This window comes from Heptranchias perlo, chromosome 20 (assembly GCF_035084215.1).
Source record: "Heptranchias perlo isolate sHepPer1 chromosome 20, sHepPer1.hap1, whole genome shotgun sequence".
NCBI lineage: Eukaryota > Metazoa > Chordata > Chondrichthyes > Hexanchiformes > Hexanchidae > Heptranchias > Heptranchias perlo.
Window position 1 is genome coordinate 45,776,751 of NC_090344.1, and position 12,173 is coordinate 45,788,923.

General features: G+C 45.5%; 1 protein-coding gene across 1 annotated transcript in view; it reads right to left on the minus strand.

Annotated features, from left to right (window-relative positions):
- LOC137335793 (secreted frizzled-related protein 1-like) overlaps positions 1-9,379 on the minus strand; it is a 91,819-nt gene extending 82,440 nt beyond the window's left edge. The window contains exon 1 of the mRNA XM_068001207.1: positions 8,469-9,379. Within this exon, the coding sequence (XP_067857308.1) occupies positions 8,469-8,997 (529 nt within the window). The 5' untranslated portion in view covers positions 8,998-9,379. The remainder of the gene's footprint in view (positions 1-8,468) is intronic.
- Between the last annotated feature and the right edge of the window lie 2,794 nt (positions 9,380-12,173).

The window sequence follows — 12,173 nt, forward strand, 5'->3', positions numbered from 1 at the left end:
TAAACCCAGTATTTCCGGGTTTCCTGACCGCGGACACGCGCCCCCTGCTCCCTCCCCGCCTCCCCTTAAATGTCGGGGCCGTAGTATCCTGTGTTAGACAGTGCAGAGTTCTCACGCCAGTAAAGATGCACTTTTTTGCTGGGTTCCATGAGCTAATGTTGGATTATCCGCCTCTGCATTGAGTCATTAAGCGCATGAGTGACACTCAAGAGGTGATTATAGCATGGCTCTCCCAGGGACCAATCTGTAAGGTTAAAAGGCTAGCAGAGAGGACAGTGACGGTTTCATGGAAAGTAAGAAGAGCCTTGGGAACAGGGCCAGATGTGTGTAAAAATATTACATTTGCCACTCAAAACCTTTTCAATATTTGTGCACAACCAATTGTCTTCCAAGGGATAATGTTGTTAACATCAGTTGGAGACTCTCTGGTAAATTCAAGTATTTTTGAAGTACATTTAAAATTTAATAGTGTACCGCCAAAAGTAATTTGGAAAGATTGTGCTGGAGCAGATGGCATGGAGCTTTCCCAGTGACTGCTGTGATGGCTTCAAGGCTGACTTTCCAGCGGAGGCTGCTCGAGGAACTCGGCTGATGATGCCAACTAAAGTTTAGTTGCTTCTATTGACTTTTAAAAAATAATACAGGTGGTACAACGGCAACTTGCACGTTTGGCACCTTGAACGTAGTCAACCAGGCAACAAATATTTCTCTTCCCTCCCTCGAACTCAAGAGGGTTTCTCACCCATCTTTACATAAACTAGGCTGGTATTCCCTGCAATATAGAAAGTTAAGGGGTGATTCGATTGAGGTTTTTAGGATTTTGAAAGGAATTGATAGGATAGAGAGAGAGAGAGAGACTTTTTCCGCTGGTGAAGGGAGTCCAGGCCAAGGGGACTTAACCTTAGAGCCAGGCCATTCAGGAGAGAAGTTCGGAAACACTTCTTCACACAAAGGGTGATAGAAGTGTGGAACTCTCTCCCATAAAAAGCAGTAGATGATAGCTCAATTAATAATTTTAAATCTGAGATCGATAGATTTTTGCAAGCTGAGGGTATTAAGGGATATGGAACCAGGACAGGTAAATGGAGTTAGGATACAGATCAGCCGTGATCTCACTGAATGGAGGAACAGGCTCGAGGGGCTCAATGGCCAACTCCTGTTCCTACATTCCTATGTTCCATTCTCTCCCTCTCTGTCTCTACCTCAATGGGGACTACCCCCTCCCCCCTTCTTTTCTCCTTTTCAGCTGTTAACATCAATGGTACTGTTTTCTACAGGTAGGGAGCAGGGTGGTAGGATTCGTTTTGGATTGATTTAGCGAAGAGCCAAACAGACCTGATGACCTCCTTCTGTGCTGTAAACCTCGATGATTCTGTGGTCCTAGATGTTTCCCCTCAATAAATACTCTCTGCTCACCCCACGACAGGACGGGGTTATCTTACTCTCTCTTGCCTCCCGAGCTCAACTTGGTAACATGAGGCCATTCAGCCCCTCGGGCCTGCTCCGACATTCAATTAGATCACGGCTGATCTGCACCTCAACTCCATTTTCCTGCCTTTGCTCCATACCCTTTGATACCCTTACCTAAGAAAAAACTAGCAATCTCATTCTTGAAAGCTCCAAATTGTCCTAGAATCCACAGCCTTTAGGGGGAGAGAGTTCCAGATTTCCACTGCCCTTTGTGTGAAAGAGTGTTTCATGATTTCGCTCCTGAATGGCCTCACTTTAATATCTCTTCATCTCTTCTCAGGCACCCTCACCATCATGCTCTCTTTCCTTACTCTTCCAAACAGGAAACGCTATTCGAAAAATATAATGGAACCAACATTTTTAATTTTCTAATCAGCACTTCTTTCTTATTTTAATTCTGTAGCTCCATTTACTTCCACATTTCTGCAGCTGTTTCTATTCCAAACCACACACTGCCATTGAGAAATGAGACTGTTTTATATACCTCAAGGCAGGTCACTTGATGAATAGAGCATCCACTCACTGTGCTGTGATTAAAACCAGAACCTTAATACTTCTGCAGCACTGCTGTAAGACTCTGCTTTCTCCGTGAAAATTGAAGATAATGATCCAGCCCCCACCCATTTTATAGGTCATTTAGAAAATACAACAAACGGTTCTCTCTCGGCACTGAATACTGAGAAAATCATGGACTGAAAATATGTGTTTGTGTGTGTGTGTGTGTGTGTGTGTGTGTGCATGTGTCTGCGTGTGTGTGTCTGTCTGTCTGTGTATCTATGTATGTGTATGTTTATGTGTATGTCTGTGTATATGTGAGAATTTACATATACCTGAGGAAGGAGGAATTTACATTTACCTGAGGAAGGAGGAAGCCTCCGAAAGCTTGTGAATTTAAAATAAAATTGCTGGACTATAACTTGGTGTTGTAAAATTGTTTACAATTATATGTGAGAATGTGTACATAGCTGTGTATGTTATATATGTGAATGTGTTTGTGTGTACATAGCTTTGTATATTATATATGTGTTTGTGTACATAGCTGTGTATATTTTATACGTGAGTATGTATGCACATATTTCTGTATACACGCATAAATTGTGTTGTGCTGGTCAGATAAAGAGTCTCACTAAACAACCGACTGAGGCTAGTAAGCAGAAAAGTGCAATTCATTCACCTCATCCCATTCGCAAATTTCATTTATCATTTATTTAAAAAAATCTTCGAACTTTAACAATTCAAAATGTGCGAAAAGGACAGAAACAGTGTCCCAGAATTTAATAACGCCACCCGGTGGCTTTTTGTAACAAAGGTTTCTGCAGCAGCCTGTTCCTGGCTTCACATGGGAACTGAGCAAGTCTGCAAACGCCCCATGAAGATGACAATGCCCCTTTATTATATTTTCAGGCTTAATTAATTTCTGTTAGGGAACCACTGCAGCTGGTTTTGTGCGGTGTGAGATCTGTGCCAGCACCACCAGTTCTTGACACATTTTGTGGCACAGTCAGCTGCCACTCGCACGTAAGCCTGAGGATTTACTACGGTCAGGGGCCAGTGAAAAAACAGATTGCCGACCTTTGTGACTCCCAATAGATTGCAGCCAGCGACCTGTGCATTCGGAGCTCACAGCACTGGCATGGAGCTCACAGCACTGGCATGGAGCTCACAGCACTGATATAGAGCTCACAGCACTGGCATGGAGCTCACAGCCCTGATATAGAGCTCACAGCACTGGCATGGAGCACACAGCACTGATATAGAGCACACAGCACTGGCATGGAGCACACAGCACTGGCATGGAGCTCGCAGCCCTGATATGGAGCTCACAGCACTGGCATGGAGCTCACAGCACTGGCATGGAGCTCACAGCACTGGCATGGAGCTCACAGCCCTGATATGGAGCTCACAGCCCTGACATGGAGCTCACAGCCCTGATATGGAGCTCACAGCCCTGATATAGAGCACACAGCACTGGCATGGAGCACACAGCACTGGCATGGAGCTCGCAGCCCTGATATGGAGCTCACAGCACTGGCATGGAGCTCACAGCACTGGCATGGAGCTCACAGCACTGGCATGGAGCTCACAGCCCTGATATGGAGCTCACAGCCCTGACATGGAGCTCACAGCCCTGACATGGAGCTCACAGCACTGGCATGGAGCACACAGCACTGATATAGAGCACACAGCACTGGCATGGAGCTCGCAGCCCTGATATGGAGCTCACAGCACTGGCATGGAGCTCACAGCACTGGCATGGAGCTCACAGCACTGGCATGGAGCTCACAGCCCTGATATGGAGCTCACAGCCCTGACATGGAGCTCACAGCCCTGATATGGAGCTCACAGCCCTGATATGGAGCTCACAGCACTGGCATGGAGCTCACAGCACTGGCATGGAGCTCACTGCCCTGGCATGGAGCTCACAGCACTGGCATGGAGCTCACAGCACTGGCATGGAGCTCACTGCCCTGGCATGGAGCTCACAGCACTGGCATGGAGCTCACAGCACTGGCATGGAGCTCACTGCCCTGGCATGGAGCTCACTGCCCTGGTATGGAGCACACAGCACTCGCATGGAGCTCACAGCACTGGCATGGAGCTCACAGCACTGGCATGGAGCTCACTGCCCTGGCATGGAGCTCACAGCCCTGGCATGGAACTCACAGCATTGGTATGGAGCACACAGCACTGGCATGGAGCTCACACAGCATAAAAGCAACTTATCTGTTGTAACTGAAAAAGGAGGATAACCCAGTAGCTTAGTTGGTAACTGTTCTGCCCAGTGTGGAACTGAGCCAGACTGATCAGGAAAGTCCAAGGTTTGATCCCTGGTCAATGTTGAGTTTACTGATCTCAACTGGGCTGGAGCTACATTTGGTCTCAGTGCCCCCAGGCGATGGAGTCAGACATGGTTTCCACTTCTAATTGCTATTCAATGACCACTCCTTGAAAGTGAGCGTGTTGGCATCAAGCAAGTAAATGACTGGACTCAGAAGCCCCCTGCAGTCAAATAGCCTGCCTACACTCACTGCCTCCCCTCATAGCCACTGAGGTGAGGTAAATGAGAGTACTCAGTCCCCACGGAACCCAACTTGATTCGACACCTTTGCAAGGGGAGTGGCGAATACAAGTCGGAAAATGAACAAGAGGGTACACGCCACAGAAGTTTCTCCTTCAGAAACACAGTCTGCTCCACTGATGTGCACAACACCATGAAATATTTATTTCATGACCTCGTTCCCTTCATTCGTGTGTATGGAAGTTTGTTCTGTAAAGCAATTTACAGTTTAGTTTACAGCTAACACTCCCCGTTCACACACTCAGATGCTAATTTGTTAATAATTATTCATCAGTGCCCCAAAATCTGGCCAAGATAAACATCACGCTCACAGACCTGGAAGCAGGTCAGGCTGTCACTTTGTTGTAAATATAAACAGCATTCTTCCCATGACACGACTTTTTGTACCACTGTATACTTCATCACCGCACTCCATTCATGCTACACTTCATGACAAGGGAACATCTCTTCTATAGACATGCAAAGAAAACCTTACAGTTAAATATAAATGTTACATTTCAACCGAGCCAAGACTTTCCGATTGTTTCAAGACTGGCTGTAGCCCATGGGTTACTGCCAGTGTTAAAACCCACACCGATTGAAAAATCTCGGCTTCGGACTGTAACATTAAAATAGAACGATGTGGAGATCTTTGTTACACCAATGGCTCAACAAGTTTACGCAGTGAGCAACTGACCCATACAACAACAGCTCGCATTTATACAGCGCCTTTAACATGGTAAAACGTCCCTAGGCGCCTCACAGGAGCGATTATCAAATGAAATTTGACACTGAGCCACATGAGGAGATGTTAGGACAGGTGACCAAAAGCTTGGTCAAAGAGGTGGGTTTTAAGGAGCGTCTTAAAGGAGGAGAGAGAGAGAGAGAGAGAGGGGCGGAGAGGCGGAGAGGGCTAGGGGGGAATTCCAGAGCTTAGGGTCCAGGCAGCTGAAGGTACGGCCGCCTGTGGTGGAATAGCCTGAACACTTGTTATCAAGGCTCACAAGTAAATAATGGGCATTTGGCCAGATACAAGAAGGTGACTGGCATCTAGGGACTTGTATCCTTGGATACATAGATGTAGTGGAAGTGAGGGACCTTGGAGTGTATGTCCACAGATCCCTGAAGGTAGCACGACAGGTAGATAAGGTGGTTAAAAAGGCATACGGGACACTTTCCTTTATTAGCCGAGGCATAGAATATAAGAGCAGGGAGGTTTTGCTAGAACTGTATAAAACATTGGTTAGGCCACAGCTTAAGTTCTGCATACAGTTCTGGTCACCACACTACAGAAAAGATGTAATTACACAAGAGAAAGTACAGAGGAGATTTACGAGGATGTTGCCAGGGCTGGAGAATTTTAGCGATAAGAAAAGATTGGATAGGCTGGGGTTGTTTTTTTTTGGGAACAGAGGAGGCTGAGGGGAGATTAATTGAAAGATATAAAATTATGACAGGACTAAATAGAATGGATAGGGAGGACCTATTTCCCTTAGCAGAGAGGTCAATTAGCAGGGGGCATGGATTTAAAGTGATTGGTAGAAGGACTCGACAGGAGCTGAAGAGAATTTTTTCACCCAGAGGGTGGTGGGGGTCTGGAACTCACTGCCTGAGAGGGTGGGAGAGGCAGAAACCCTCAACTCATTTAAAAAGTACTTGGATGTGCACTTGAAGTGCCGTAACCTACAGGGCTACGGACCAAGTGCTGGAAAGTGGGATCAAGCTGGATAGCTCTTTTACGGCCAGCACGGACATGATGGGCCGAATGGCCTCCTTCTCTGCCGTAACTTTCTATGATTCTACAATTGTAAGAAGCCAATGCCTTCAGGAGAGGGAAAGAGGGGTTAAATTTGGTGGAAGAATTGCTATTGAACACCAACTACTGCACAGCAATTATTCAACAGCATTTGTTCAAAAGCCAAACCAAACAACCATTTATTTGGGTGTTTGTTGAGAGCCCGATAAATGAGTGTAAACTCTTCATTGTATTAGTTAGCTCTTTAATAAGACCAATACAGCAATTGCCCCTCTAAGACGTACAGGGTTCCACACACCCTACATTTGCTGAATGTATTGCAAAAAGGAAGGGAAAATAAAGTTTACACTGCCCAGCAGGGGGACCGTTTTGAAGGCCAATAACGTACCATTGTCATTCACAGTGTCAATGAAGTGCGATTAAATATTCAACATAAAAATGGACATTTTTTCTTTTACCAGCTTTCTCCTTTCTTTACCAGAAGGTACGGATTGTTACTGGGCTATGATTTCACAGGTGTCGTCAGATTTCTGGTACTTCAAATGGCCGTAGGCTGTTCAACCATGGGGGGAGGGGGAGGGGCATGGTCCTTACCTGATGACTGAGCATGTGCATTTTCCTGCAGTCAGGAGCAGAAGCCCTGGCTACTTTCCCCCCTCCCCGCTGACGTGCCCCAACTCTCGCTCAGCCTGGCTCAGCACAGACTGAAAATCGAACCCCAGGACTTTGTTGTCTGCACGAGTTCATGAAATACTCTCAGTTTAATTCCTTTTAGAATTGTTTAATGTGAGCCACATTTCTAAGGAAACGACTGCAATCAATATCCCAATAAAAAGCTTCAGTAATGATGTTGGTTATCCGGCAGTGTGAAAATCATCCTGCTTCGGAGAGTGACTGACAGTTGCCTCCTGCCCTTGCAGCCTGTGGCAGCATTAAAAAAAAGGAACTCCCACATCAAAATTAAAACCATGTACACATTGCAAAATAGAAGGCAGATAACTTGGAGTGGTCTCACAGCATTAATGTAATCAAAGGGCTTCGGATGATGGTTATAAATTGCTCGAGATCGTCATGTGAACCTTTTGATTGGATTACTACCTTGAAATCGCTTCCAGAGAACGGTTAACCTCGGATTTAACCACTTTCAATGCTGATTTACAAAGGGGGAGGGAGGATCAATTTCACAAAAAACAACTGTCCCTTAAAACTATTCAGGGCAAAAGAGAAAGGTTAATGGTTGGTTTCTGCCGCAGAGCTGAAATAAGTTGTGTTTGGCACACACAGAGAGAGAGAGAGAGAGAGACAGAGAGAGAGAAACCAAGAACATTTTGAGACAACTGTCGTGTTAAAATTTCCCTTCAGAATGGTGACGCTGGAAAGATCTTGCGGGACTAATGTTTAACAACTCTATCCTTGATGTACCTTGTCGCTATCCTATCAAGTACGATGGTTTCAGCGTTTCAAATTGACTGAGAGACAAAATGTGTTCCCTCTCACAACTGATCAAACAAAACAGAAAAAAAAACGCAAATGGACATTCTGAAAAGTAAAGGCAAAAGAAAAATATTTCCGGACGCACAGCACAGAAAAAACAAGCATTGTAGGGCGGGGCTGGCATCACTGTCCTCTCCTCCCCTCCCCCCAACCACCCACACCCCCACCCCAATTCCATTCTCCCCCCTCTCTCCCAAAACAAGAGAGATTGTTCTCTCTTTTCAAACTGTGCTGCAGACTAACTATTCACTGCTTCTTTTTTTTGCTGTCACATTTTGCCACCACATTTAGCACTCACTTTTGGAAGGGTCTGGATTTTTTTTCTTAAACAAGAGAAAGGTTTGCACGCATGGTCCCAGTCAGTGAGGCGGAGTGCTCAGCTCTCCCCCTGATATATTTCTCTGCGGCCCTATTTTTAAGGAGCCTTTAACTCGTTTACTTTCAATGGGTGACCTCCCGCCTTGAACATAGCGCAATGAAGAATTCAGCACAAGCGCATTTAGCCAATCGGAAAATGCAGCCCAAGAAGACATCTCAGGGGTCACTTCTGCGCTTCCGTCTGTAAAGTTACCCCTCCCCCCAAACCCCCTTTTTAAGTTTAGGCAAGTAATTCAGTCATTAACGAGTTTCTAATTGTTTTTCTTTTAACATGTAAAACTTTAGATGACAGCGAGAAGCCCGAATTGTTACCTTGCGAGTTTGTAGACAGAGTGGCATTTGGGTTTGGGAAGACGATGCACAAATCATTATCAAGTGGAAACTTATCGCACTTTAACATGTCTGGCCACGGGAAGCCAAAGAACTCCATGACAGGTGTGCAGGCGTCTCGGACCGCCATGCAGAGCGAGCGGCACGGGTAGATGGGCCTGTCCAGGCAGATGGGCGCATACAGTGAGCACAGGAACAGCTGCGTGTTGGGGTGGCAGTTCTTGTTCAGCAGTGGCACCCAGCTGCTGGCCTGTTGCTGGACCTCGTCCATGGTCTCATGGTCCAGCAGGTTGGGCAAGCTCATCTTGTGATAACCTACGTTGTTGCAGAGTCTCAGGGCAAAAGGGATATCCACGCAGTGCGGTGGCTTGATGTAGAAGCGGCTGTCCGCTTGCCAACTGGATTCCTCCTCTTCCATCGCAGCACAGCAGGCAAAGAGTCCCATGCTCAGTGTGAAAAACACAGTGTAAAAGTTCCAGCAAGTCTTGCTTGAAATAACTCTCTCTCCCATTTTCCTTTGGTTTCTTTGCTGTTGGAAAGTCCTGAACTTAGGTGTCAAGGTAACTTTTCTCTGGTTTGCGCCACTGCTGGACTTGAATCTTCAATCTCTGAGCAACAGCCTTAACAGAAAGCAGCAGTGATTGTTTTTTTTTTGTTTTAATATGTCTTCTGCTTTAGAAACAGGAAAGCCTCGAAGATATCAGTACGTGTCTCTGTTTTTTCATTATCCAGGCTAGCCAGTCTCTCTCTCTCTCTCTTTTAATTCACCTTTCAGTCTTCTGTGCACATAATGTGTATAAGGAGTGCTGATTTATGAAGCTTGCTCCACTGATGTCAGCATTCAGTTTCTAACCACAAGCTTGCACTGCTTGGAATGTGCAGCACTCTGTCTTCATCGCAGCCTATGAGCCTGGCACGGCAGCCAATCAGCCGCGGACCGTCCCCTATTACACTCCTCTGGAAGTGTCAATTACAGCCTTTATTTACCAATCAGCTTTTTGTAACTTGTGACAGGCAGCCCGCCCCCTACTCCCCCACCCCCCCCCCTCACTCCCCTCCATCTCCTCCACCCAGGCTCCAAGCCTTCCTTTCTTCCTTCAAAAATAAATATGGGCAATTGTGGTCAAATATTTAAATGAAAAAAAGGAGGGTTTTTTTTTCTTTTCGAAAAAGCTTTCAGTCCCAGTAGATGCAACAAACGTTTTAACAAATGATTGAGAAATGTGTCGCATCGTTTCTGTAAGTTTGGTTTAACTTGTCTGAAGCCCTGGCAATGTGTTTTCCCAATGACCTACTTGTCAGCTTTAGGTCAATTTCATAAATTCAACAAAAGGAAAAACAGCCCACCAGTGCTCTGGGGTCTAATTTGAACTCCTTTCACACAGTAATTGTTTTACCCACCCCTCCCGGGGAGAGAAGGGAAAGGAGACACTCTGTAATCGTACTGCCGGTGAAACCTCAGCAAAACTTTTCAAAGTACACACACACACACCCACACACACACACACACACGCACACATGCATTACTATTTGGGCTGATTTATTCCAGGAAGGCATTTTAAAAAAAAATTCTGTTCCTTTGTTTCAGCTTTCCCTAATTTGCTTGGCAGAAGTTGCACTTAAAGACTTTTTCAGTTGTCTGACCGACCCCTTGGGACAAAGCTGCTGTCTTGCCCCTGGATTCGGCAGATAAAATTGTGTTCAGAGAGCTTTAGAAGTAGAAATGCCTGCGCTCAGTATTGTGAATGAAACACCATTTACCTGACCCACATCTTAATTGGCTGAAAGAGTAGTCACAATCGGGGCCCCCTTTTCTTCAAATCAAACCACTGCAAGGATTCTGATCAATGTCAATATTCTTCAGCTCTGTGCTTTTCCTCTCCTTTCTGTGTGTGTGTGAACGCTTTAGGTTTTAGTAGCAAGAGGATGATTTACTTTTGGGGGAAATGGATGAGTTGCTGAGCCTGAGAGTGCGAGGCATTTCAGTTTACATTACCAGCGATACTGTCATTTAAAGCAGCTTGCCTTCAGTCGTCATACCATTCTGACTGTGCACTCGTTATCTCAGGTTATCAGATCTCGCCGCACATAATGGCCTGGTCTCCCACCCAAACAAGATTCACTGTTAAACAGACAGACATATATATATAAAAATCCAACTCCCCGCACTGGTCTGCTAGCTTAAATACTAATTCATAGTCCAAAGTTAAATCGTTCAGAAAGTTGCAAGTCTTGATTTGTGTTCTGTCCTGAATCGGCCGATCCCAGCTGAGGCAATAGTTGGGCGGGGGGGGGGGAGTCAGGCGGGGGGGGCCACTGCAATTGGTCACGTTAACCCATGGTTAGGAGGAGGGAAACGAGTCAGGGTTCCCACTCCTGACTGGCTACTGGTGGCCTCCTCCACTGGATGGTATACGTGTGGATATATCAGGGATTGGGCGTCACGATAAGGTTTACCCAATGGTTGAATAGATTGCTGACGCGCACTCTCTAGGTTTACATATGTAGAACGGCCATTTTTAAAAATTCATTCTCGGGGTTTATTGCCCATCCCTAGTTGCCCCTTGAGATGGTGGTGGTGAGCCTTCTGCTTGAACCTCTGCGCTGAAGGTTCTCCCACTGTGCTGTTAGGCAGGGAGTTCCAGGATTTTGACCCAGTGATGATGAAGGAACGGCGATATATGTTCATTTCCCCAATTCCAGCGTGTCACTTGCAGGAGCCTGAAAGCATGATAGATGAAAATTCAGGGATGAGAAAAGGCCATTTGGCCCATCAAACTCCATTCGAGTTGTATCAGCCCGATACAACCTCAAAGAGCTTTGATGGGCCAAATATCATATTGGACATTACGGTTTTGTCTCATCTTGTCTGTCAGATCGTTCCAAACATTTATTATTCTTAGCGTACAGAAGTTATTCCTAATATATCTGTTTTAAATTTGCTTTTCACTATTTTAAATTTATGCCCTTTGGTTCTACTTTCTTGTTTACTTTGAAGTGATATTCAGGGTTTATCTCACCAATCTCAGTTAATATTTTATATACCTTGATGATCTGCCTCTCTTGTTTATAAAATTCATACCTATCACATTCCTTCTTCAAGTTCTATCTAAATCAGTCCTGTTGTTAAATGCTCTTTCTTGTTAAATAGACACACAGTTATGGGGCGATGGATACAGGCTCTGGACGTTTGTGGTACCAGTCAATTGGCTGCCTGTGACAGACAGTTATATTGTTAGGTCACAACAAGCAAGGGCCAAAAACATTTTCCCTCTGCAGAATCTGCAGCGTGTAATTGAGACTGCAGAGAGCTGTGATAAAAAGGCACAGCGATACAACCAAACCCCCCCTGATGTGAGCGACACTTCAAGGTGACCAAATTGAAGTTTCCAAGATTATGCGGGGAATAGTCTCTCTTTCTTTCAAAAAAAAACAAACAAAATTGCTGCCAAATTGCTTATTACGGCAAAGTGTTCAAATAGCAGGAAACACGCTTTAAAAAGTAAGTGTGGAGGAAGAAGGGAATCCAGGCGCTGCTTTTTCACCCCCAGGGCAGGAGAGTTATGGAATGACTTAGTGAGGCAGGCCATTGGAGTGGACAGTGCAAATGAGTTCAAGAAACAATTCGATGCTTTTCTGGAGAGAGAAAGGATTGAGGGAATGTTGAGGTACTGACAAAGGTCCCTC